Source organism: Entelurus aequoreus, linkage group LG14, assembly GCF_033978785.1.
Source record: "Entelurus aequoreus isolate RoL-2023_Sb linkage group LG14, RoL_Eaeq_v1.1, whole genome shotgun sequence".
In the NCBI taxonomy this organism is placed as follows: domain Eukaryota; kingdom Metazoa; phylum Chordata; class Actinopteri; order Syngnathiformes; family Syngnathidae; genus Entelurus; species Entelurus aequoreus.
In genome coordinates, this window is record NC_084744.1 from 24,465,148 (window position 1) to 24,493,073 (window position 27,926).

General features: G+C 39.5%; 3 protein-coding genes across 3 annotated transcripts in view; 2 read left to right on the forward strand and 1 right to left on the reverse strand.

Annotated features, from left to right (window-relative positions):
• The window catches only part of zgc:153115 (uncharacterized protein LOC768186 homolog), a 10,197-nt gene extending 1,634 nt beyond the window's left edge, over positions 1–8,563 (reverse strand). The window contains exons 1-2 of the mRNA XM_062069280.1: positions 7,398–8,563; positions 1–1,290 (exon numbers count right to left, since the gene is read on the reverse strand). The exon at positions 1–1,290 is cut by the window's left edge and continues 1,634 nt beyond it. Coding sequence (XP_061925264.1) covers positions 1,049–1,290; positions 7,398–7,878 — 723 coding nt within the window. The 5' untranslated portion in view covers positions 7,879–8,563 and the 3' untranslated portion in view covers positions 1–1,048. The remainder of the gene's footprint in view (positions 1,291–7,397) is intronic.
• A 1,297-nt stretch (positions 8,564–9,860) lies between these two features.
• LOC133664265 (apolipophorins-like) lies at positions 9,861–13,710 on the forward strand. Its single transcript, XM_062068778.1, has 6 exons — positions 9,861–10,025; positions 10,188–10,238; positions 10,402–10,568; positions 10,633–10,703; positions 13,487–13,636; positions 13,695–13,710. Exons 1-6 carry the CDS (start codon positions 9,971–9,973, stop codon positions 13,708–13,710), a joined length of 510 nt encoding a protein of 169 aa, XP_061924762.1. The 5' UTR covers positions 9,861–9,970.
• A 150-nt stretch (positions 13,711–13,860) lies between these two features.
• LOC133664564 (uncharacterized) overlaps positions 13,861–27,926 on the forward strand; it is a 192,145-nt gene continuing 178,079 nt past the window's right edge. Inside the window, exons 1-7 of the mRNA XM_062069281.1 lie at positions 13,861–13,978; positions 14,095–14,272; positions 14,359–14,498; positions 14,575–14,678; positions 23,074–23,239; positions 24,859–25,044; positions 25,133–25,285. Of these exons, the coding sequence (XP_061925265.1) occupies positions 13,868–13,978; positions 14,095–14,272; positions 14,359–14,498; positions 14,575–14,678; positions 23,074–23,239; positions 24,859–25,044; positions 25,133–25,285 (1,038 nt within the window). The 5' untranslated portion in view covers positions 13,861–13,867. The remainder of the gene's footprint in view (positions 13,979–14,094; positions 14,273–14,358; positions 14,499–14,574; positions 14,679–23,073; positions 23,240–24,858; positions 25,045–25,132; positions 25,286–27,926) is intronic.

Sequence of the window (27,926 nt, forward strand, 5' to 3'; positions counted from 1 at the left end):
AAAGGGTAATAATACCTTCTATGATGATGCTTTAAATGCAATTTAAAAAAGGAATGTATCGCCACTAAAATTTGCAAAAAAAAAAATGGAATTTGCAAAGCTAAAAAATAGAAAGAAGCATCTAGAGGCTGCCATGCTAGCTAACATCACAATATTGTGCTACTCACAGTAAAACTCTACTGAAGAACGCGGCAACAATTTACAACTGAACCACAAGAAAACAAGAGATTTGGCTGTTGGGTGATTTTTTTTTTTTTTAAACAGAAAATATGGAAATAAAAATCCCTGCAGTTTGAGAAAGGCTAAGAAAAAAATATTTGTTATTACTAGTTTAGGGTTGGGTTTATTTGGTCAATTGTTTGCTTTTTCGATTCCAATTCTCATCGGCTCCCGGGGTACAGGAATAAACCAAAAATGTTTGAAAGCAAAAAAAGATTTATATCGAGTAAGTCTCAACACAAATAACGTGTGCTGTAATAAAAGATGAAGTATACACTCAAGTGGATATTTGCTGGTGATTTCTGTGCATGATCTTTCCAGCAGACCAATTATGTCCCAAATTAGACGTGCAGATTCTTAAATGAAAGAACGCACCGAACCAATGGTGCTGTCTTTGTTAGACGTTCCTGCTTGTTCTATCATTTTGTCCCCATTACAAAACTAGCTCTGTTCTGCTATTCACGGACGCTGCGCTTGTCTTTTGAATCCCTTAAAAGAGGGTGTTTTGGAAAGAAAGTGCAACAGACTCAACTCATTTCAGGAATCGATAAGTGGAATCGAAAAGCACATCAAATCTGCAGTTATAGATTTGGGGCTGGTTCAAATGATGTACCAGCCAATGATACCCAACCCTTTTCATGGTCCAGGTGGAAAGTGGTCACGTGACTTCCTCTGTGGATGGAGAGTGAATGGTACTTGCCCCTCCCATCCAGCACTGACGATTTGTGTATGCGTACCTTTGAGGTACAACATAGCGATGCTTAACTTTTCACGATGGTTCAGATTGTAGCTGGGTAACCGACCCCCGTAACCAGTGCACCTGAACCATCTAATGGTGGGCAGCCAGGTTGGAGGGACACATGCCCTTGTTGCGTCCCAACATGTAGGGGTGGAAGTCAGGGTGACGTCGGGCGTGCTTGATCAGGTGGTCGCTGCGCATAAAGCGCTTGTCGCACAACGGGCACAGAAAGCGCTTCTCTCCTGTGTGTGTGCGAGTATGGCGAGCCAGCTCATCGGAGCGGGCAAACTTCTTCTCGCAGTCGGGCCAGGTGCAGGGAAAGGGCCGCTCACCTGCAGGAAGAGAGGAGAACCAGGGGCCGTATTTATCAAGCGTCTTAAGAGTGCCATTTTACACTTAAATCCTGAGAATTTGCGAAATTTAGTCCTACTCTCAAACTTAAGAATAAAAGCTATTTATCAACTTTCTTAAGTCTAAGAATCACTCCTACTCACCACGATATTTAAGAGACCTTCAGAGGTCTCCTAAGTGGTTAGGAGTTGCCAGCGGGGGATGGCACTGAGGTGAGAGAGACGTGCGCGAACGTTCAGGGAGCGGAAGGATGTGCCGGCTTTGTTTGATGACGAGCAGCTGATCAAACGGTATCGTTTAGACAGAGCGGGTATTATTTTTGTCACAGATTTAATAAGGGGCGTCTCCTCTCGCCAGTTTGGTTTTCTTTTCGATTCCGTGTTGATTTCTGCATGTGGCTGCAGTGGGCTAGTATATTTAGAGCCACCCACACTAGTTTCAAATTAGTTGCCTAATTAATGAATTGGAAAGAAAAGGAAACATTTATTTTTTATTCATTGCCAATATTGTTTGTTTGTTTCTATTATTTTGTAGTTTATTGTCAAAATATACACTCCCAATGTCCACTTAAATATTTCTAAGATATTTATTTATTGTTAGACAAGGGATTCCCTTCCGTGATTGGTCATTTCTATGGACATAGTAATGTCGTAATTCAGCTCTGAGTGTGACACTTAAGATTCAGTCCTACACTTCGCTGAAAGTGTGAGAAGACGCTTGATAACTAACTTTTAAGTGCAGCTTTCAGCAAAGAATTTCTTTACTCATAAGTCAACTCTTAGCAGACTTCTTAGGTTTAATTCTAAGAAGCTTGATAAATACGGCCCCAAATGTACGAATATGTCTACAGCGGGGCTCTCCAAAGTGCCCCCCGCAACTTGTCAGAAAGCAAACAATAAAATCGTAACAAACAAAAAAAACAAAAAGACATGATGTAATGAGAAAAAAGCTGAAAATGTAATACAAAATGTAATAAAAATACAAATTATCGTAAATTCTGGACTATAAGCTTCGACTTTTTCCCTAGATTTTGAACCCTGCGGCTTAGAAGACGGAGCGACTAATTTATTTTATTTCTGCTCATGCCTATAATATTTTGAGTTCAATTGTTTGCATTAAACACACGCAGAGGACTGAAAAGGTGTCGTTTGTGCTATGGCGTCATCTTTTGGACGAGTTCGCTCACTGCCGGTATTGCGGGTTGAACGTGTACTTCCTGTTTTGATGCCATAAACCGGAAATAAGCGTTTATAGCGTTTTTGCTCGAAAGGACTCTTCATTCATCACTCCAAGCAACGTTTGTAGATATTACATTATAACTACAATAAATGTGTTGGCCCTGCGATGAGCATAGTACAGCTGGGAGCCTATCCCAGCTGTACTATGCAGCACCCCCCGCAACCCTGAAAGGGACAAGCGGTAGAAAATGGATGGATGAATGTTGTTACGGGCCAACAAAACTCGGGCTTTGGTCCGCAAATGGCCCCCGGGCCGCATTTTGGACACAGGTGTACCGTATTTTTCGGACTATAAGTCAGTTTTTTTCATAGTTTGGCCGGGGGTGCGACTTATACTCAGGAGCGACTTACGTGTGAAATTATTAACACATTATCGTAAAATATCAAATAATATTATTTAGCTCATTCACGTAAGAGACTAGACGTATAAGATTTCATGGGATTTAGCGATTAGGAGTGACAGATTGTTTGGTAAACGTATAGCATGTTCTATATGTTATAGTTATTTGAATGACTCTTACCATAATATGTTACGTTAACATACCAGGCACGTTCTCAGTTGGTTATTTATGCCTCATATAACGTACACTTATTCAGCCTGTTGTTCACTATTCTTTATTTTAAATTTCCTTTCAAATGTCTATTCTTGGTGTTGGGTTTTATCAAATAAATTTCCCAAAAAAATGCGACTTATACTCCAGTGCGACTTATGTTTTTTTTCCTTCTTTATTATGCATTTTTGGCCGGTGCGACTTATACTCCAGAGCGACTTATACTCCGAAAAATACGGTAATAACTAATGATAGTACACTTTGTCGCCTATACCACAAAGCTCACCCCAATTTCTGTCCTTAAATATATGCAATTAGTTGATATGTAATATATGTCTTTTTTCAGCATTTTTTCCAATATAAAAAAACATCAAAATGGTCCTTGTATACATAGAGTTTTCGTTATGCGACCCTTGTTAAAAAAAAGTTTAGATACGCATGTTGAGGCTCGGGCTGCAACAATCCGTTATTTTAGTAATCAAGTATCGATTAGTTGGTTTGATCAATCGAGTACAGCCGTCCATCACCGCATCGCCCTTCAAATATTGCAGATGTTTTTGTATTTTTAAAGCACATGATTGTTTTGCCCCAAATTTTGCATTTTCAAGCATAAAATGGCTGAATGGCATACAAAAAAACCATTTTTTTTTTTTTTTTTTGATTGAGACTTTTATTAGTAGGTTGCACAGTGAAGTACATATTCCGTACAATTGACCACTAAATGGTAACACCCGAATAAGTTTTTCAACTTGTTTAAGTCGGGGTACCAATACTACCGTGGTATTAGCCACTAGATGAGACCAAACCAATCAGATCACGCTGTTCAGTATGAGGCCATTGATTGGCTCAGCCTCAGGCAGCATTATTATAATGGATTAAACGAGTGTAAAGGTGACTAAAGGGAGTTATTTCATGTCTGGGGAGCTTTCATAATGTTGGGAAGTCTACCCATAATAGGGTTCACCGGAATATAATTCACATTGCCGATGAGCCGTTTCAGGTCTATTTTCATACAAAAGGCGCACCAGATTATAAGGCACATTAAAGACGTTGTATTATTTAAAAAATGTCTACATTTAACAGATTTTCCTGTGGTCTATGTAACACATAATGGTGGCTCTTTGGTCAAAATGTTGCATAGATTATGTTTTACAGACCATCTTCAAGCCGCTTTCTGATCGTCTCTTTGGTACACACTGTTTTGTGGCCGGACTTATTTACCCGCCTTCACTTTGTCAGCGTCTTCTCCCCGTCATCTTTGTTGTACCGGTAGTTTTTAGCACTCCCATGGCAAGTTTACTGACAGATATAAGTTAGAACTGTACAATACTTTGTATTAGAAATGGCAACGGCGGAGGATGAATGCCCCACAACAAAAGGATAGAGAAAAAGAAGGAGCTTATTGACTACAATGGCAAACTCATGCACATTTTTGGGACTTAAGCAGATCCCAAATACAAAACAGCAGAAACCAATAGGTAAGAAAAGTTGGTTTTGCATAATAGGCCGAAACAAAACGCCAGAGAATATGTCTCCTAATAGGTGACATTTTGGGGTCCTTATGCGCACACCATACTGATACCGTATGTAAAAGCACAGCACGTCTGACTACAGTAGCCATAATGCTCCGACAATCCATCAAGCGGTGTGGCTTTGTAGCTTACCAAAGTTGTACTAAAACATTAAAACAGCTTCACTAAAACACACAGATTTTTAGCGTTGTGTGTAATGTTTTATATTTTCAATGAAACATCATAATGTTGGGCTTGCTTGCTAGCTAGCCTGTACTTGCCAGCATCATTTATTGAACAGGGTGTGTCAGCCTGCAGTCCACACGTCTCTTGTATGTGTGCCCGCCATCTACTGGTCACCCTTATAACACCATGTATCAAATAAAATTGCTTCAAGTTCAGTAAGCACAACCAGAATTACTATAACATCAGGCGCACCAGCGCTGTCGGTTTGTGAGAAAATGAAAGGATTTAAGTGCACCTAATAGTCTGAAAAACATGGTTAACAATTTTTTATGCTCTAGCAATGAAAATATTAGATTTCTAATAAATGATTCCTACTTTACTTGTCATGTCTGGAACCAATTAACAGCAATAAATGACAGATACTGTAATCGGATAAAACACTTTATATAGCCTACTTTAGGGAAAATCATTGAAATAAACAAACATTTTTTTCTGCTTACCATAACTTTTAATACTTTTTTGTAATTAATTCATACAATCAACATTGATAATACACTTAACATGTGTACATTAATAAAAAATAAAAACATTTCCATTCCGCCATTACACAGCGGTTGTGCGGAAACTATGTTTGCGGTTTGGATTTTATACATTTTTAGTAGTTTCACTCAAACAATTACCCGAAGCAACAAAATGAAAATTGAAGCTTTTTAATTCTGGTTGTGCTTCAGGAATTGTATTTGGTATATGGTGTAATGATAAGTGTGACCAGTAGATGGCAGTCACACATAAGAGATAAATGTGGACTTACGGCCATTTAATAAATGACGCTAGCAAGTACAGGTTAGCAAGCAAGACCAAAACGTTGATGTTTCATTGGTAACTTAGAACATTCCACACATTGCTCAAAAATCTGTCAAAATAATCTAGTACGACTTTGGTAAACTACGAATCTGCACCACTTGATGGGACACAGAGCATTAAGGCTACTAGAGTCAGACATACTGTGCTTCAACATACCGGTATTATCAAAGTCCCGAAAATGTGCATGCGTCCGCAATTATCGTCTGCGCCATAGTCAATAAGCTCTTTCTTTTTACTCTATCTTCTTGTTGAGTGGCAGTTATCGCCCGCTGTTGCCATTTTTAATATAAAATGGCGTACAGTTCTAACTCATATCTGTCAGTAGACTCGTTATGGAAGCGCCAAAAACTACCGGGACAACAAAGATGACGGGGATATTACACGTCAGAGTGGAGCCACATAAATAAGACCTCTCACTAAACGGTTCATCCTGAAGAGACGGTCAGAAAGTGGCTTGAAGATGGTCTGTAGAACAATCTATGCAACATTTTGATTAAAGAGCCACCATTACATGTTATGTAGACCACAAGGAAGTCTTGTAAATGTAGATAAAACATCATAATATGACTCCTTTAATGCGCCTTATAATGCGATGTGTATTTTGTATGAAAATAGACCTGAACAGACCCACCCCGAAGCAACAGGAAAAAAATTAAAGCTTTTTTGTAATCAACTTATCGTTGAGTCCCTTACATAGACGCCAAGTCTTTTAATTTGTAATAAAATGAACACTTTGTTTTGTGACATCTTTACATAAAAGTGACATGGTTGAAAGGCCAAATATTGTGTAAAATCACAGTAATTTAATAATTTAAAAAACTGCTCGTCGCCACTCTTAATCATACGAGTTATTGTGGCTATATTAGTTGTATAAAACGTGTTTAATGTATGACAAAATATAGCTAGGTATGGATTAAAATCAAGCAGATTAGTTTTGCTAAACTACTGCTAGCCTTAATCTCCCACAGGCTGCACCGTGGGAGGATGATCATAGAGTAGGATGCTAGGAGCCATTTTCAAGATCACAAAGGCAGGCCACGTTGTTGTTGCAGAACACTTTGTGGGCGTTCCCACCGCACTTCTTTGAGCCACTTCCTGTCCTTAATCCGTTGCCTGCTCAACGACCCTGAACGCACCATTCCCCACGTTCTACCGTAAAAAAAAATATCACACGCACATTTTGGCTGACGAGGAGGGTTTGAATAACATTTGAAACTACCCATACATACATGAAGCTATATTTTCCAACCGTCCATAAACGTCGCATGAAGTGCAGCCATTAATGCTGTTGGCGTTCAGTTTTACTGTAAGATTCACGGTCGACCAGAAGTGTTAGCGGACGTTGGGTGAACTTTATGAACACTACTGACACTTTAGTGATGTCTGCTACCGTTTACAGAAAAAAACTGCCTGACAATGCGAGGTTTCCTCTTACGTTCATTTCATATGCAAATGGGGCCGAGGGGAAGACGTTCGTCAACCTGGTTCTTTTGTTACTTTACTTCTTTGTCGGCGTTTCTAAGGGCGGTACTTTGGCTTTGTTCGACAACAGGTTGTGGGATACATTCATTAAACAGCTAAAAAAAAACACCACGTTGCTAAATCGTGCTAAGTCACACAAAGCACATTGCTAATATCGAGGTGATGGGTGTTGCATTCACGGGCATTACGGAGAAAAAAATATGGACCTAAAGGCGTCAACCCTACGCAGCATGTGACTTTTTTGGGGTCTACATACCTGTGTGGGTCCGGATATGCGCCTTTAGGTGGGATGATTTCCCGTAAACTCTGTCGCATCCGTCGAAAGTGCACTGGTGTCTCTTAACGGGGGATCGAGGGCCCCCCCTCGGCGGTTGCTGTCCGGGCACCGGGGTAGCGGAGGGAGTCATGGTCGGGGTGGTGGGGTCGGACAACGTGGTGTAACCACTTTCCCCTCCACACGACGAGTTGCTGCTCTCAGAGTAGGCCGACATGGGCCGGAACTTGCCGTGTAGGTCGGTGAGAATACCGGCCACCGTCATCATGTTGGCCCCCTCTAACCTCAGGGTCTCCCGCACTTCTCGGTCCTCACTCGAGCCGTCGTGCTCCCCGGGGAGCAGGCCCGCCGTGGCCGGCTGGCTGGCGGGGGCCACCGGGGTGGGTCTGTGCAGAACGGGGCCACTCGATATCGAAACCAAACACTCGGCTGCGAAGTAATCAGAGGACGCGGTGACCGACATTGTTGTCTCCCTCGTTGCAGTCGGCCTGAGCTAAGCACAAATAAATAAAGCAGGAGGGGCTAACTGTAGTCTGGTGCCGACCTCGTTTTAATCAAACTCGACGAAGTAGCACTTCCCAAGTGAGCATTGTAACCGCCATACAGAGCTTCAGGAATCCCGCAGTAACCGAGTGCGACGAAGAAAGGCACTAAAGAGAGTAAAAAAAAAAAAAAAAGTGCTAAAATAGAAGCAAAGTCGCCGGCCCAACATGCGTGCCCCCAACCGACTGACGGTTCATTGTGTCTGAGCCGGTCAAACCCACGCCCCCCGATCCGGACCGCAGATGCGTTCAATGTCCCTCGGTTTGTAAAGTTGCCACGCTGGTCTGGAGAATTTCTGAAAAACAACACGGTCGCATCTATTTAATATGTTCACCTGAATCCATACAATGTTACATATGATGGTTTTAGCATAATATTTCTCATAATCAGTAACGATCCCAAACAAAGCGCGACCATTCAAAGTCGGGTTAAAACACAACTTCAACATTCCTCGTCGAGATAATGTCCACAGTCAAGCCCCCAAAAGCACGATTTCGACATTCAAACTCCGACTATTATTTCTACCCGATGGTTGTACTACAAGTGGATCTGGTATTCCTTTTTCAAAGCGAAGCTCTTAAATACGACGTTTGTCAAAGCGCGAATGCATCTTTAACGACACACTGCCTGACGTCGCAGCACGGGCGTGGACCGTGGCGGGTGCAGCGTGGAAGGGTGGCAGCAGGCAGCTTGGGTACGGATGGGGGAAGGCGAGCACGATGATCGCTTTGAAGGATTATTGAGACTTTTTTTGAAGAAAGTACAAACCATTGGTTTGTACGCCAATACAAATATTGAACATAGGTTCCAAGAGAGAGAAAAATATCCACTATATACATCTCCAAATCCAAAAAAGGGACACTAGATGGCTCTATTCTCTTATGCTTCCATATAGTATGCATTGTCTATTTGTAATTCATTCATTTTTTTCATTTATTTATTTATTTCAGGCAATGACATAAAAAAGTACAAAGTTGACAACACATAATAATATAAATTAATATAGTGCAAAAGGTAAAGTATAGTATGTAATGCATGATTGTCCAGTTTTGCCTGAAAAATATCCACTATATACATCTCCAAATCCAAAAAAGGGACACTAGATGGCTCTATTCTCTTATGCTTCCATATAGTATGCATTGTCTATTTGTAATTCATTCATTTTTTTTCATTTATTTATTTATTTCAGACAACGACATAAAAAAGTACAAAGTTGACAACACATAATAATATAAATTAATATAGTGCAAAAGGTAATGTATAGTATGTAATGCATGATTGTCCAGTTTTGCCTGAAAGGGAGTGGGAAGAAGATAATTTATTTAATCCCACCCCCAGTTCTCCATTCAGTGATTATTCACATGAGTTTCATTGATTATAATACAGATGTTGTATCATAGTGGCATTACCACAGGTAACAATAATTATTACACTGTAACAATAATTTGTATCAACAATGTAGGAATAATGAATATACCAACAATGGTAATAGACAACATAGCAATAATGGTAATAGACAACATAGCATTAATGGTAAGGAAACATTGAGCACATGTTAACACTTTGAGACAGAGTACAACAGCAGGTCAAATTAAAGTAATACATTAATGATCAAGGGGGAAGTTCCAATTACATACACACTTAACATTATACCCTATTAATAATCATTAGACTATAATAACAATATCATATCTGCAATAAACCTTTCAAGGTTTAGTACTTTATAACTATCAATTAAATCAATAAACCTTTCCTATGACCATTAGAGGGAATATTGCCTTGCTAAAGGTACTTTTAGCTACTGGTTTCGAGAAAGGTGATTGGTGCAGAGAATGTTTGTGGCTCCAGCTTAGAAGGTATTTCCTGATTGGTTGGTGTGTGAGCAGTGTGGGTCACTGTGGAAGCCCTCGTACAAGTGTGGTCATTCAGTGGTTGGGAACAGTGCTTGGTTTTCATCTCACTTTCATGTGGAGGCTCAGAGGAAGACGGATCGGCCGTGACTTGGGTCGACGATGGCTACGTCCTGGCGTTATGGTTTACAGATTGCTTTTGTTTGTCTTTTATGTGGTGAGTTGACTCACTCATGTGTATCGTTTTTGATCTCATGAGATAAAAATCTCAATGGCCATCCATGGAGTGTTGAGTGAAAGCATGACTCTTTCTTTGAGTAATGTTGCCCGAGTTTAATCAACATGTGTCAGACATGTTTCTTGCCTTTTTTTTCCACAGTAGCCGATTGTTTTCAGCCAAAGTCTGATTTCTGTGATTCAAGTTGTACAGGTAAGGCCTGTGCATATCAGATTTTTTTTTTAATCCATTTCCTTTTTTCTAAACAGGATTTACCTAAACTACTCCATCTATCCATCCATTTTTTACTGCATGCCCCTTTACTCATTTTCCTTTAAATCTAATCAATAGTGTTGTTTCTTTTGCTTGTTTTTAGCTTTTCCTACCTCTGACGTGTCCTATCAGACAGGGGTGAGGTATACTTACAGGTATAGAACAGCAATCACCACATCTCTACGCGGATCTAATGCTGGCAGAAATGGACTAGTACTGGACTGTGTGGTTGATATTGATGTAGTTTCCAAGTGTCATCTAATAATGCAGGTTTGTAAGACTTGAAAGAGAGCACAGGGATCGATGTTGATTTTGATGTGATTTTGTTTAACAGATAAGGAATCCACAGATAAAACGCCTTTCCCCTCAAAAGGAACATTCTGTGCCCCACTTAAAACGTTTGAGGTAATATTTCCCAAAAAAATATGCTTTCCTCATGCATCTTTTGGCATTTCTTTGTGTTACCATCAATTGTAAGCCTGCAGACCAGGGATATTCAATGAAAATGTTTTGGGGTCACAGTTCCAGACTTCTCCCAGCAGGCACAAGACATTGAAAGAACGTTGAGGTCTTGTTAAATTAGGTCCTGACGTTAAGCAACGCAAATGTAGCATTGTAACAATATGCTCTTTGACAACGTTTACCATGTGTCGGGTTCTGATGTTGATTTGACCTTTGAATTTTGGTCATTTCCCAACCAACGACGTGGATTCAACGTTAGACATCAACGTTGTCTCAATTTACCAACACAATTGTTTTGCAACTTTGTTTCGAAGTAATTTTTAAAGGACGTATACAGTACAGGCCAAAAGTTTGGACACACCTTCTCATTCAATGGGGTTTCTTTATTTTCAATGGTAGATTGTCACTGAAGGCATCAAAACTATGAACGAACACATGTGGAGTTACGTACTTACAAAAAAGGTGAAATAACTGAAAACATGTTTTGTATTCTAGTTTCTTCAAAATAGCCACCCTTTGCTCTGATTACTGTTTTGCACACTCTTGGCATTCTCTCTATGAGCTTCAAGAGGTAGTCACCTGAAAGGGTTTTCACTTCACAGGTGTTATAGTTTTGATGCCCTCATTGACAATCTACAATGTAAATAGTCATGAAAATAAAGAAAACGCAATGAAATAAGAAGGTGTGTCCAAGCGTTTGGCCTGTACTGTATGTATAATCAACGTTGTATCAATGTTTTGTGCCTGCTGGGCTGCCTTCACTATTATTCCTTTTTTGTATATTCCAAAGAACCAGCATCCTCTACTGTAGACTTTCGATTTTGGTCTATTTTTTTTGTCAGTCACAGAAGCGCAAGGACATCTTTAAAAAAAGTGAACCTTTCGGTTATTTAACTGAACTTACAGGTCACCCAAATTATGAAAAAGAGATGACCTAAATTGGAGCCTCGAGAAACACTATGAGTAGGACTAAAGAAGTTGAACAAAATACTACTGACTGACGTAAACAAGCTACAGTAACACCTTAGTTACTGTACATAAATCCTGTCATGAATAAACTGTGTAAGTGCCTTAAAGGGGTGCCTTGAGGAACGCCTCAGTTATGTAAATCACAAGTTCGGACCCCAGTGTTCTATGTTTGCTAGCAAGGTTAAAGGCCTACTGAAACCCACTAGTACCGACCACGCAGTCTGATTGTTTATATATCAATGATGAAATCTTAACATTGCAACACATGCCAATACGGCCGGGTTAACTTATAAAGTGCAATTTTAAATTACTCGCTAAACTTCCGGTTGAAAACGTCTATGTATGATGACGTATGCGCGTGACGTCACAGAGGCAACGGAAGTATTCGGACACCATTGAATCCAATACAAAAAAGCTCTGTTCTCATCTCAAAATTCCACAGTATTCTGGACATCTGTGTTGGTGAATCTTTTGCAATTTGTTTAATGAACAATGAAGACTGCAAAGAAGAAAGTTGTAGGTGGGATCGGTGTATTAGCGGCTGGCTGCAGCAACACAACCAGGAGGACTTTGACTTGGATAGCAGACGCGCTATCCGACGCTAGCCGCCGACCGCACGGATGATCGGGTGAAGTCCTTCGTCCTTCCGTCGATCGCTGGAACGCAGGTGAGCACGGGTGTTGATGAGCAGATGAGGGCTAATGTTTTTATCATAGCTCAGTGAGGTCCCGTTGCTAAGTTAGCTTCAATGGCATCATTAGAAACAGCATTGTTAAGCTTCGCCAAGCTGGAAAGCATTAACCGTGTATTTACAGGTCCATGGTTTAATAGTATTGTTGATTTTCTGTCTATCCTTCCAGTCAGGGGTTTATTTCTTTTGTTTCTATCTGCATTTAAGCACGATGCTATCACGTTAGCTCCGTAGCTAAAGAGCTTCGCCGATGAATTGTCGTCGAGATAAAAGTCACTGTGAATGTCCATTTTGCGTTCTCGACTCTCATTTTCAAGAGGATATAGTATCCGAGGTGGTTTAAAATACAAATCCGTGATCCACAATAGAAAAAGGAGAAAGTGTGGAATCCAATGAACCCTTGTACCTAAGTTACGGTCAGAGCGAAAAAAGATACATCCTGCACTGCACTCTAGTCCGTCACTCTCACGTTCCTCATCCACAAATCTTTCATCCTCGCTCAAATTAATGGGGTAATCATCGCTTTCTCGGTCCGAATCGCTCTCGCTGCATTGTAAACAATGGGGAAATATGAGAAGCCCTTCAGCCTGTGACGTCACGCTACTTCCGGTACAGGCAAGGCTTTTTTTATCAGCGATCAAAAGTTGCGAACTTTATCGTCGATGTTCTCTACTAAAACCTTTCAGCAAAAATATGGCAATATCGCGAAATGATCAAGTATGACACATAGAATGGATCTGCTATCCCCGTTTAAATAAAACAATTTCGTTTCAGTAGGCCTTTAAAATGTAATTGCAAGGATCTGCCGGTGTGTTTACAGTGGTCCAACTCCCTCTATACAACAGGAGCACCCTTGTGTTTTTAGAAATGTTCTGCAAAAATGTCTGTCTCCCAAGTTTTGAACTGAACTTGTGTCATTCCCAGGCCGGATTTGGCTCCCCATGCTGCCAGTTGAACCGCCCTGCGATAAACCAATTTGGAATGTTGTTTAGATGAATGTGATACTTGCCTCGCTTGTCTGTGTTTTCGGGTCTCGAGCAGCTCATGTGATGTTTTTGTTTCCCAGGGAGTCGCTGGAGAGAACGCGCCTCAAGTTTTCCCACCAGGGAGGAAAGGTCGTTGCTTTATGTATCCAGGAGGGAGAGCAGGTGTGGACGCTCAACATTAAAAGAGCTTTTCTGAGCATGCTCCAGACCTCCCGCACGACATCCAAACAGTCAGAAATGGAGGTGAGGGATGATGATGAAATACTTTATCTGTTTCATGAATTGCAGTTGCCCTGTCATGTAAAAGAAAATGACCACCATCATATTCATACAAGTGAATGCAACATTTTTGATGGATTTAAATGGTGCCGGTTTAGATAAAAAGGAGAGGTGGCGAGTATATGACAAAACGTGTTTCAATATTCCCTCCTCAGACTGATGTGCATGGGACATGCACCAGCATGTATGAAAGGCAAGGACGACTATTGCTGAAAAGCAGGGACTTGAAACAGTGTCAAAAATCCAAGCTGGCACATTTCTGGACCCATTCTGTAGTTTTAACTGGAGACACGGTGAGTTAACTTATAGTTTCAGAAAGTACAGCTAACCGCCTCAGGACATGACCAAAACAAAGTCAAACGCTTCAACCATGATGATGCATCTCTTTCTTGTTGGGTTTTGTTGCCAGTCAGTGCAATCAGAGGTGCGCTGTGTTCAGGTCTACGGGTCTGCCGTTATGGAAGAAGTAAACTGCACCGAAACAATATCCATAGCAACGTGGTCTAAGACCGCAGGCCAGGTAAAAACGCAAACTGAGTCTACTCTGCTTCTGCTTAGAGCCCAACCAGGCACAGTTTCCAGAACAGGTCAGTGGGGTTATAATGTGAGCAGTGAACTTGTTCTTGCACTGTGTGAGTTAGTAACAGGGTGATGGACGTTGCTAATCCTGCAGGTTCTTTAGATACTGGAACACAAACTGGCCTGCAGTTTGAGGACGAAGGACCTGCTAGACCTGGAAAAGTGTTTGCTACACCAGACCTTGCTAGACAAACTATCAGGAAGTTGTGTAGCCTCACATTACATCTTAAAGAGGTAGGCTTCAAAATGCAACAAGTTTAAACAGACCATGATGCATCAATGTAAATATGTTGGCAACTCCTAATCTTAGGTGTCGCAGCAGTTCCTTCACTTGGCTTTCCAGCTTCGAGAGCTGACTCTCTCGCAGCTTAAGACACTTTGGATGGAGGCTTCTTTCAAGTGCCGCAATGACTGGTCAGTGTGGTTAGTTTTGTATTGCAGAACTTCATTACATCTTAACAATACATCCTGTTCTTAGCCACCGCACGACTGTATCACACGCATGCTTAAAGGGATCCTAGCCTACATTCGCAGCTTTTGTCGTACTCTTGTTCTACATGATATGAGACTGCCATATCATGAGGTTGGTGTGTTTGTTTGCCATCCCTGGATTCATTTTCATGCTGCTCATAAGTGTCAAGGATAGTCGGGTACGTGAACTTCACAAGATTTCCACAAGATTTTGTGGATTCCTCACGTCACAGATTTAGGAAATTGCCGGGTGTTTGATGTTAACTGCTACTCAGTTCTTTTTTGTCACTGTTTTCAGTCAGAAAGCTTTTTTTTTCTTCCCGTGATGTAAAAACAGGGCCGTCCCAGGCTATGTCACACCTGTCCCAAACCTGGCATCATAGCAAGTCAAATGTCTTGATAGTATAATCAAATGACAGCAGTCATTTCCATTAGATTATTTGCTAATATAGCTGAACTGGCCCACTGACAATGAAAATAACAAAACAATCTGGTTTTTCAAAAGCTATGTACTGCTAATGTATGTCTGGGTGGTGGTCCTGCTTTATAAATAATTTGTAACCATTTCAGAGATCACCTTTAGGTCCCCTTAAAACAGGCCTGGGCAATTATTTTGACTCGGGGGGACAAATTTAGAGAAAAACATGTGTCTGGGGGCCGGTGTATCTATCTATCTATGTATACATATACAGTATATATATACATATCGTATGTATATATATATATATACTACTATATATATATATATATATATATATATATATATATATATATATATATATATATATATATATATATATATATATATATATATATATATATGTGTATATATATATATATATATATATGTATACATATATATATATATATGTATACATATATATATATACACACATATGTATACATATACACACACACACACACACACACACACACACACACACACACACACACACACACACACACATATATATTTATATATATATATATATATATATATATATATATATATATATATATATATATATATATATATATATATATATATATATATATATATATATATATATATATATATATATATATATGTAAGCTGTGAAAATCTGCCGTACAGTATGTGTGTTTGGGTCCTATTTTTAGGAACATTAATACCAAACCTTACAATAATGTCTGATTGAAAGCTAAAAACGTTACGACAGACCGCCTTAAAAAACGGAATGGAATTTTAAATATTTCTACTGAATGAGACACACAGAATGTACATGAAAATAAAGAATGTGGGATTTACAATCTTAACTATGAACAATAAAACACTGAATATTGACAACATACTAACGTCACACCGCCTCTTGATCGACGTATTTTACGGTCTAGTGAAAGGCAACAAAAATGCAACAAACCCAGCGAAATATGAACGCGAAGGGTAAAAAAAAAAACCCACCCACAATCTTATACATCTTATATATCACTAAGCTTTAGAACTTTGTTGTAAAAATCTCCTTCCGCGTCTGTCCCTGACACCCGCATTTCAGGCTTGCCGCTCTGGAAACACTCTGTGGAAACGCTCCCCACCCACACTGCTTGGTGCCTCTTCTGAGCTGCTCTGACTTGAATGACCATAGTAACTAGTATATCATGCAAAAGCGCAGATTCCAACCATTGAAATACTTTGTATAGTTCAAGACTTACGGTCATTTGAAAACATCACTGCACATCATAATGGCAGCTACATATTCGATCTTAAAGATCTAAAAACATTATTAAGGAAAGTCCGATTGAAAGCCAGATTGAAAAATTTAACTGGCCGTGTAAGGCCAGTTTTTATTAGCATTCTACAAACCCCGTTTCCATATGAGTTGGGAAATTGTGTTAGATGTAAATATAAACGGAATACAATGATTTGCAAATCCTTTTCAACCCATATTCAATTGAATGCACTACAAAGACAAGATATTTGATGTTCAAATTCATAAACTTTGTTTTTTTTGCAAATAATAATTAACTTAGAATTTCATGGCTGCAACACGTGCTAAAATAGTTGGGAAAGGGCATGTTCACCACTGTGTTACATCACCTTTTCTTTTAACAACACACAATAAACGATTGGGAACTGAGGAAACTAATTGTTGAAGCTTTGAAAGTGGAATTCTTTCCCATTCTTGTTTTATGTAGAGCTTCAGTCGTTCAACAGTCCGGGGTCTCCGCTGTCGTATTTTACGCTTCATAATGCGCCACACATTTTCGATGGGAGACAGGTCTGGACTGCAGGCGGGCCAGGAACGTACCTGCACTCATTTTTTACGAATCTACGCTGTTGTAACACGTGCTGAATGTGGCTTGGCATTGTCTTGCTGAAATAAGCAGGGGCGTCCATGAAAAAGACGGCGCTTAGATGGCAGCATATGTTGTTCCAAAACCTGTATGTACCTTTCAACATTAATGGTGCTTTCACAGATGTGTAAGTTACCCATGCCTTGGGCACTAATTCACCCCCATACCATCACAGATGCTGGCTTTTGAACTTTGCGTCGATAACAGTCTGGATGGTTCGCTTCCCCTTTGGTCCGGATGACACGATGTCGAATATTTTCAAAAACTATTTGAAATGTGGACTCGTCAGACCACAGAACACTTTTCCACTTTGCATGAGTCCATCTTAGATGATCTCGGGCCCAGAGAAGCCGGCGGCGTTTCTGAATGTTGTTGATAAATGGCTTTCGCTTTGCATAGTAGAGCTTTAACTTGCACTTACAGATGTAGCGACAAACTGTATTTAGTGACAGTGGTTTTCTGAAGTGTTCCTGAGCCCATGTGGTGATATCCTTTAGAGATTGATGTCGGTTTTTGATACAGTGCCGTCTGAGGGATCGAAAGTCACGGTCATTCAATGTTGGTTTCCGGCCATGCCGCTTACGTGGAGTGATTTCTCCAGATTCTCTGAACCTTTTGATGATATTATGGACCGTAGATGTTGAAATCCCTAAATTTCTTGCAATTGCACTTTGAGAAACGTTGTTCTTAAACTGTTTGACTATTTGCTCAGGCAGTTGTGGACAAAGGGGTGTACCTCGCCCCATCCTTTCTTGTAAAAGACTGAGCATTTTTTGGGAAGCTGTTTTAATACCCAATCATGGCACCCACCTGTTCCCAATTAGCCTGCACACCTGTGGGATGTTCCAAATAAGTGTTTGATGAGCATTCCTCAACTTTATCAGTATTTATTGCCACCTTCCCCAACTTCTTTGTCACGTGTTGCTGGCATCAAATTCTAAAGTTAATGATTATTTGCAAAAAGATTTTTTTTTTATCAGTTTGAACATCAAATATGTTGTCTTTGTAGCATATTCAACTGAATATGGGTTGAAAATGATTTGCAAATCATTGTATTCCGTTTATATTTACATCTAACACAATTTCCCAACTCATATGGAAACGGGGTTTGTAATATGTGCAAGGCTAATACAGGTATATAATAGTGCAGTGGTGAATAGAGCAAAACAAAAAGATGATGAAGTGAACATGAGTTAGTACATTCACAGGGACAGATTAGTTCCAGAGTTATATCACAGCGTTCATCAGATTGATAGCCTGAGGGAAGAAACTGTTCTTATGACAGGTGTCATACTGTGATTTGTAACGTCTGCCGGAGGGGAGGAGTTTGAACGGTTTGTGACCACGGTGTGAGGGGTCTGCAGTGATGCTACCTGCCCGTACCTGACCCTGGACTTGTGCAAATCCTGGATGGGATAAAGGTCGACATCGATGATCTTTTTTGCAGTCCTGTTTGTCCGTTTATCTAAACCAGACTGTAATGGAGGTGCACACGACAAACTGAATGAGAGTTGGTTTTGGCGTGGTTTGTATGGCAGAAAATGGCGCGTTTTGCTAGATAGTAGTTTTTTACTCTTAATTTTTTGGTGTGGTTACGGCCAACAGTAAAGAGTTTTGCTCAATAAAATGATCGATGGACCTCCTCTCCTCCTTGAAGCGTCTCAACAGACGTAACAATAATTGAACAGTTTTGACAAACATGGTTTTGTGGTGTTGTGTTGTTGCTGCTTGTGTCACCTGTCATTTACAGAATCGTATTGCAAAATCATACAGAATAAATCGTTATCTGTTTATTTTTTTTAGAGTTTGGATTGGATTTTATTTTGTGCACGGCATAGATTTGCTGTGCACAGAATACATTAATTAATAGATTAGTTAACAGATAACATTAATTAATAGTTTTTAAAGAAAAATAACATATTTATCAAAATGAAAACAAAGTGGCACATGTTCTTAGCACAACTTGACTAGTATTCAATCACTGTACGTACAATTTCATGTCCAGCACTAACACTGTGTGCCAGAGGAGACAATGTAAATTACCAGAGATATTTACCGGATACTGCCGAATCCAAGCATCTCGGCCACTGGGGGAATAACAGTTTTGCTCTGTACACTGTCATGATCCGTTTCCCGGATCAGGTTTTATTTTAGTTTGACTCCCTTAGTTCTGTTTTCAGCACCCCTGGGTTTGTGTTTCTTAGTTGCCATGGGTGCTGATTATTTTAACCTGCCTCTAATCAGTGTTCGGTAAGCTCACCTGCTCCCGGGCACTAATCAGAGAGCTATTTATTCCTACCTTTCGCCACATTCGGTCTGGCTGTCTTGTTTGCTCATGCAACAAGTTACCGTATTTTTCTGACTATAAGTCGCAGTTTTTTTCATAGTTTGGCCGGGGGTGGGACTTATACTCAAGAGCGACTTAGGTGTGAAATTATTAACACATTACCGTAAAATATCAAATAATATTATTTAGCTCATTCACGTAAGAGACTAGACGTATAAGATTTCATGGGATTTAGCGATTAGGAGTGACAGATTGTTTGGTAAACGTATAGCATGTTCTATATGTTATAGTTATTTGAATGACTCTTACCATAATATGTTACGTTAACGGACCAGGCACGTTCTCAGTTGGTTATTTATGCCTCATATAACGTACACTTATTCAGCCTGTTGTTCACTATTCTTTATTTATTTTAAATTGCCTTTCAAATGTCTATTCTTGGTGTTGGGTTTTATCAAATAAATTTCCCCCAAAAATGCGACTTATACTCCAGTGCGACTTATATATGTTTTTTTCCTTCTTTATTATGCATTTTCGGCCCGTGCGACTTATACTCCGAAAAATATGGTACATTGAATACCTTTTTGATTCCAGTTCTTGTACTAAGCTTTGCCATAGCTTCCCATGCTATCGGCATGCTTTTTTGTTGATTTGTATTTCCTGCCTGATTTATGGAAAATAAATAATCTTCCTACCTGCACGCTGCCTCTGGAGTTCCATCTGCATCTTGGGGAAACGATCCGCGCATTAACATGCGACCCCACCGTAACATACACAACATTGAGATGTATTGTGTGTTTTAGTAAAGACACTATGTGCTATAGATACTACAGTTTCCCACTGGGATCATAATATAATTAAAGCTGCAAGCAGTGTTAAACGGACCTTTGCACCGCAAGCATCTCACGGTTCATGCAAGTTAGCGGGCACTTAAGACGCATGCAGTCACATCCTTCCCAATGCCCAACTAACCATCAAGAATTTCAGGAAGATCTGCGCATGTGGAAGGAAGTTAAGACTGTTGTACCTTTCCACCTCAAGATGACGATATTGGTGTCAATATCAATGTCTAATCATGATCAGACTCCCAATTTTAAAGCCATATATTACAAAACCCAAAACCAGTGAAGTTGGCATATTGTGTAATTTGTGAATAAAAACCGAATACAATGATTTGCAAATCCTTTTCAACTTATATTCAATTAAATAAACAGATATTTAATGTTTGAACTGAGAAACTGAATTTTTTTGGCAAATAATCATTAACTTAGAATTTAATGGCAGCAACACTTTGCAAAAAATACTTCTTTCCCATTCTTGCTTGATGTACAGCTTAAGTTGTTCAACAGTCCGGGGGTCTCCGTTGTGGTATTTTAGGCTTCATATTTCACCACACATTTTCAATGGGAGACAGGTCTGGACTACAGGCAGGCCAGTCTAGTTCCCGCACTCTTTTACTATGAAGCCACGCTGTTGTAACACGTGGCTTGGCAGTGTCTTGCTGAAATAAGCAGGGGCGTCCATGATAGTGTTGCTTGGATAGCAACATATGTTGCTCCAAAACCTGTATGTACCTTTCAGCATTAATGGCGCCTTCACAGACGTGTAAGTTACCCATGTCTTGGGCACTAATACACCCCCATACCATCACAGATGATGGCTTTTGAACTTTTTGCAAAAAATAACAAAGTTTTCCAGTTCGAATGTTAAGTATCTTGTCTTTGCAGTCAATTCAATTGAATATAGGTTGAAAAGGATTTGCAAATCATTGTATTCTGTTTTTAATTACGATTTACACAACATGCTAACTTCACTGGTTTTGGGTTTTGTACGTTTGTAGTTTGGAAGGCGATCTGACCATTTAAAGTAAAGTACTAGCAGTTTAATGTTGGTGGCGAGGAGCAGTCTTTGCTGCCAGGCTCCGCCCACCACGAATGTGTACCAATATAAGTATGTCATCATCATAATGTGTGCCAATTATGATCAAGATTGGAATTTCTGGAGCCGTGGTGTAAATGTTGAACGTTTTGTGGCTAACCATTAGATGTAAGTGCCATGCCACGCACACATTCTATGGTGTCGGCAAAATTATTTCGTAATTTAGCATTCCCTGTATGTTTAGTATCTGTTATTTTTAACGCAGCTCGTTTGGTCAAAGTCCCTAGGAGGTGTTTGTTAAAATAGGACCCCTGTTTTTGGCCTTAAAACGGCTGATTGAAACCAAGATGGCCGACTTCATGTTTGTTTTCAAATAGGGGTTCTTGTGACTTTTACGTGCGTCCTGTCATGATGGACGTCTCCAGCGATTTTTGTAACAATACGTTAATCTAGTGCGGGAGTCGGCAAACCGCGGCTCCTTGGAGATTTTTAAAAAATATATAAAAATGGAAAAAGATGGGGGGAAAATATATTTGTTGTTTTAATAATGTTTTTGTAGGAGGACAAACATAACACAAACCTTCCGAATTGTCAGAAAGCCCACTGTTTAATAAGTTTCTTCACTGATGAGAGTATTTGGCCAGCGCCGTTTTGTCCTATTAATTTCGGCTGTCCTTGAACTCACCATAGTTTAATAATAATAATAATAATAATAATACCTGGGATTTATATAGCGCTTTTCTAAGTACCCAAAGTCGCTTTACATGTTAAAAAGTTTATTTACATTTACAAATTTCTCCGATGCCGCCACAGAAAGACATGTTATATGCCACTCCTTCTTTGTCTAATTTTGTCCACCAAACATTTTATGCTGTGTGTGAATGCACAAAGGTGAACTTTGTTGATGTTGTTGACTTGCGTGGAGTGCTAATAATCGATGCTGACATGCTATTTAGGCTAGTTGTATGTACATTTTGCATCATTATGCCTCGTGTGTAGGTATATTTGAGTTCATTTTATTTCCTTTACTTATGTCCTCTGTGTATTTAATTGATATTTGCATGTCTCATGACACATTATCTGTAGGTAATATTGGCTGCGTTTCCGATAGTTGTTTGTGTGACATGTTGTTCCAGACCACAGCAAAAGATTGTAATAAATCCATTAGAAGCAGACAGCCTGTCCTTTCCTTTAACTTGTACACACACATCTATACATTTGGCCATTCTAAGACAGTCATTTCCAGGAGTTATCTCACCCTCTTACCCACTTACTTGATGTGTTGCCTTCATTGTAACACTTATATCAGGCGTTTTACTTTTTGCGGCTCCAGACAGATTTTTTTTTGTATTTTTGGTCCAATACGGCTCTTTCAACATGTTGGGTTGCCGACCCCCGATTTAGTGGCAGAGGCTATTTTTTTTCTAATTGTCAAGGGGGCACTATAGTGTCAATTTTGAAATTTCGTGTTCACGACCACTAAAATATTAAATATTTTGCCAGACCTGCTGCGTCTGCAAAATTTGTTGACTTTTCGTGCATGTTGAAGGCCTGAAAATGTGTCGAAACGTAAAGAAGAATAAACGGAGCAGTTACAATTGGGCCGTCGCAGCTTTTGCTGTTTGGGCCCTAACAATAAAATCCCCTGAATTGAGCAGGGTAGGACCACTTCAAAGAACTATGAAGTATAAGCAAACTCTCACGATGACCATTATAGTTAGTATAAGCTTGTCTCCCAAAAGTCTGTCTTGCATATTTTTTACTAAAAATGAATTTACATTTTTCAAACGTTTGTACGTCATTATCACGCTACATGCTCACATTGGTTCACTGTTGGGACAGGCAGCCCTTGTTGGACGCATTACCTGCTTGCGGATCAGAAAACTGCATCATGCTACTGACTGACCTAATGAAGGAGAAAGAACTGGACAAAGAGCAAGCTTATTCTTTCCTTACCACCATCGCCCTCATCCCTAATCCATCGCCACAGATCATACACTCTATCAATGTAAGATCTTCTTCTGCCTTTCCTTGAACCACAAATGAAGGTTTCTATTTTTTATTTATGAAATGAACTGCACATAAAAAAAAGTATCCGTATGACATTGTCAGAACACTTTTTTGAAAGAAAAAAATTAATATTGATTTGATCCACTAGCAATTGATAATTGCAGTGGGTCAGTCTGGACCGAAAAGTCCAGGAATACATTTTTGTCCTGGTTTTCAGCTCAAACACCTCCCAATTTGTATGTAGGAGTGTAATTTTTATCCATTCATCCAGAATAATTTTGAGGTCAGAAGTAATTAGGGATGGTTGCTAAATTCGGTACTTTTTATAGGCGACTTCGCCAGGTATAGATTAAACGGTGCCATATTTCGATACCTTTGTTGCACGTGACGTGTTTGCAGACTCAGCCGACTCAAACACTTGACTCAGTCAGACTGCCTGTAGGTAATGTTGTAATTTTCCATGCCAACAAAGCAAGAATGCCTGATAGAAAACACTTGAAAGTAAAGTAAGTTTCCACTTTTCAAAATGTGTTCGCTCGATGCTTTGGAGCACTTTCAACACCTCCAATGTTGTAATGAAAACTACGATGCATGTTACAATCAAACAGCTGATATACAATAGATTAAATACTTACAGAATAAACATTTTGTAGGGCACAACAAAAGACTTGATTTAGCTTAATGGCAAAGACTGTAATTTTAACGTCACGGAATTGCATTTGCATGCAAAGTCTACAGTATATAATACTTGCAAATGAGACTCAAAAGTGTAAAAAAAACCAACGAGATTTAACAGCTGGACAGCAGAGGTAAGATTCTCAGCTCACTGTAAAATGTTGAATAAAAAATGTATTTCATTATTAAACAAATTAACATTTATCAACAAATAACACACACAGACGTACCAAAATGGTATAGTTGAGTTCCCAAATACCAGGAATTGGTACCGTATCGATTCAAATTTCAACACCTCCAGTGTTGTAATAAAAACTACGATGCACATTACAATCAAACAGCTGGTGTATAATAGATAAAATACTTACAGTATGAACATTTTGTAGGGCACAACAAAAGACTAGATTTAACATGCAATGTCTACAGTATATAATAGTTGCAAATGAGCCTCAAAAGTGTAAAAAAAACAACAAGATTTAACAACTGGACAGCACAGGTAACATTATCAGCTCACTGAAAAATGTTGAATAAAAAATTTGATTTTATTATTAAACAAATTAACATTTATTAACAAATAACACACCCAGATGTACCTAAATGGTATAGTTGAGTACCGGAATCAGTTCCCAGATACCAGGAATTGGTACTGTATCGATTCAAATGTGAAAGGTACTCATTCCTAAATGTCATGGAGGTTCATCCGAAATGTGTTTGATAGGGTTGAGGTCAGGGCTTCCACACTAACCCTCATAGAAGCATGCATACATTTTATACTGTAGATTGTTTTGTGCACTGGTGTGCTTTCATGTTATAACAAAATGTTGAAAGCATACAGGTTGTCCAGAATATCATATATAGATAATTAAAGGGTCTCTTCCAAACCCTATGATTGATTAAATGATTTTCCTAATACTTTTGTCTGATGTTTGATGTTTGTGAAAGACTTTATTGGACATCCAAGAGGTGCGGCCTAAGGCTCTGTTGGCTGGATCCTCTCTTGTCCATCAACTATGCCAGCAGTCCCCTACTCCCTGCAATGACCTTCCTGAGATACAAACCTTCATTCAGACACTAGAAGTGGCCTTGAAGGAAGGCTGTGAAGTGCGAAGTGTCACCCAAATAACTGAGGTACAGTAAATGCTGCAAAATGGTTTTACTGATTGATTAAATACCAATTTGAAAGAGTCTGAAACAGTTTTTTTTTCCTATCAAACAGCTTGTTTATGCACTGAAGTCTGTGGGTAACATCGGCCTGACTGCTCCAAACTTCATCCCTCTGTTAAATCGCTGTGTGCTCAGCCACTCAGCCCCTTTGGAGCTGAGACTGGCTGCCATTAAAGCCTTCAGACGCTTTGGCTGCTCAGTTAACGTGAGTAAAAAAGAGTCAGTTAGGGAACCATACCAGAAACTTTGCACATATAGACAATAGGCCCCTTTCCACCTAAAGTTCAGGGACTTTAGGTTTCTGTAGTGTGTGTGGTTTGTGTTTACACCGCATTTCACAGTTCAGGTAGTTTATGCAAATCAGGCTGATGACATATGGAGGGGTGGTTTATTATACAGTACAGGCCAAAAGTTTAGGCACACCTTCTCATTCAATGCGTTTTCTTTATTTTCATGACTATTTACATTGTAGATTGTCACTGAAGGCATCAAAACCATGAATGAACACATGTGGAGTTATGTACTTAACAAAAAAGGTGAAATAACTGAAAACATGTTTTATATTCTCGATTCTTCAAAATAGCCACCATTTGCTCTGATTACTGCTTTGCACACTCTTGCCATTCTCTCGATGAGCTTCAAGCACACCTGTGAAGTGGAAACCATTTCAGGTGACTACCTGTTGAAGCTCATCGAGAGAATGCCAAAAAAGTGTAAAAAAGTAATCAGAGGAAAGGGTGGCTATTTTGAAGAAACTAGAATATAAAACGTGTTTTTAGTTATTTCACCATTTTTTGTTAAGTACATAACTCCACATGTGTTCATTCATAGTTTTGATGCCTTCAGTGACAATCTACAAACCCCGTTTCCATATGAGTTGGGAAATTGTGTTAGATGTAAATATAAACAGAATACAATGATTTGCAAATCCTTTTCAACCCATATTCAATTGAATGCACTACAAAGACAAGATATTTGAAGTTCAAACTTATAAACTTTATTTTTTTTTTGTAAATAATAATTAACTTACAATTTCATGGCTGCAACACGTGCCAAAGTAGTTGGGAAAGGGCATGTTCACCACTGTGTTACATGGCCTTTCCTTTTAACAACACTCAGTAAACGTTTGGGAACTGAGGAGACACATTTTTTAAGCTTCTCCGGTGGAATTCTTTCCCATTCTTGCTTGATGTACAGCTTAAGTTGTTCAACAGTCCGGGGGTCTCCGTTGTGGTATTTTAAGCTTCATAATGCGCAACACATTTTCAATGGGAGACAGGTCTGGACTACAGGCAGGCCAGTCTAGTACCCGCACTCTTTCACTATGAAGCCACGTTGATGTAACACGTGGCTTGGCATTGTCTTGCTGAAATAAGCAGGGGCGTCCATGGTAACGTTGCTTGGATGGCAACATATGTTGCTCCAAACCTGTATGTACCTTTCAGCATTAATGGCGCCTTCACAGATGTGTAAGTTACCCATGTCTTGGGCACTAATACACCCCCATACCGTCACACATGCTGGCTTTTCAACTTTGCGCCTATAACAATCCGGATGGTTCTTTTCCTCTTTGGTCCGGAGGACACGACGTCCACAATTTCCAAAAACAATTTGAAATGTGGACTCGTCAGACCACAGAACACTTTTCCACTTTGTATCAGTCCATCTTAGATGAGCTCAGGCCCTGCGAAGCCGACGGCGTTTCTGGGTGTTGTTGATAAATGGTTTTCGCCTTGCATAGGAGAGTTTTAACTTGCACAGATGTAGCGACCAACTGTAGTTACTGACAGTGGGTTTCTGAAGTGTTCCTGAGCTAATGTGGTGATATCCTTTACACACTGATGTCGCTTGTTGATGCAGTGCAGCCTGAGGAATCAAAGGTCATGGGCTTAGCTGCTTACCTGCAGTGATTTCTCCAGATTCTCTGAACCCTTTGATGATATTACAGGACCGCAGATGGTGAAATCCCTAAATTCCTTGCAATAGCTGGTTGAGAAAGGTTTTTCTTAAACTGTTCAACAATTTGCTCACACATTTGTTGACAAAGTGGTGACCCTCGCCCCATCCTTGTTTGTGAATGACTGAGCATTTCATGGAATCTACTTTTATACCCAAGCATGGTACCCACCTGTTCCCCATTTGCCTGTTCACCTGTGGGATGTTTCAAATAAGTGTTTGACGAGCATTCCTCAACTTTATCAGTATTTATTGCCACCTTTCCCAACTTCTTCGTCACGTGTTGCTGGCATCAAATTCTAAAGTTAATGATTATTTGCAAAAAAAAATTTTTTTTATCAGTTTGAACATCAAATATGTTGTCTTTGTAGCATATTCAACTGAATATGGGTTGAAAATGATTTGCAAATCATTGTATTCCGTTTATATTTACATCTAACACAATTTCCCAACTCATATGGAAACGGGGTTTGTACAATGTAAATAGTCATGAAAATAAAGAAAACGCATTGAATGAGAAGGTGTGTCCAAACTTTTGGCCTGCACTGTATGTCTACACTGATACTATGTAAACAAACAGACAATATTAGTTCAGAGTTCTTGTACTAAAAAGTAAGTAAATGAAATACAAAGCAATCATATACAAAACAATAGGATTTAAAAAATAAAGTGTACCGAATTGCAAAAAATCTGGCTTTTGTCCGCAATGTCCAACAGTCAGAAAGTCATCCTCGCAGTAAATGATGAATTCATGAAGGTCAGGCGATTCCTTACGGTCCATTTCAGCTATAATAATATATAAATAACACATGTCAATGTTTATCTCACGCTGACAACATGAACACATCGGCTTTAGCTTTAGCATGAGCAATCTGTTCACTCGCGTTGAG

Excerpts from the sequence above, each read along its gene's own strand:
- LOC133664265 (XM_062068778.1), top strand. The coding sequence starts at position 9,971 with ATGGCTACGTCCTGGCGTTATGGTTTACAGATTGCTTTTGTTTGTCTT. Across the intron at positions 10,026-10,187 it reads TTTTGTTTGTCTTTTATGTG|TAGCCGATTGTTTTCAGCCA; the intron begins GTGAGTTGACTC and ends TTTTTTCCACAG. Across the intron at positions 10,704-13,486 it reads CCCCACTTAAAACGTTTGAG|GGAGTCGCTGGAGAGAACGC; the intron begins GTAATATTTCCC and ends TTTGTTTCCCAG.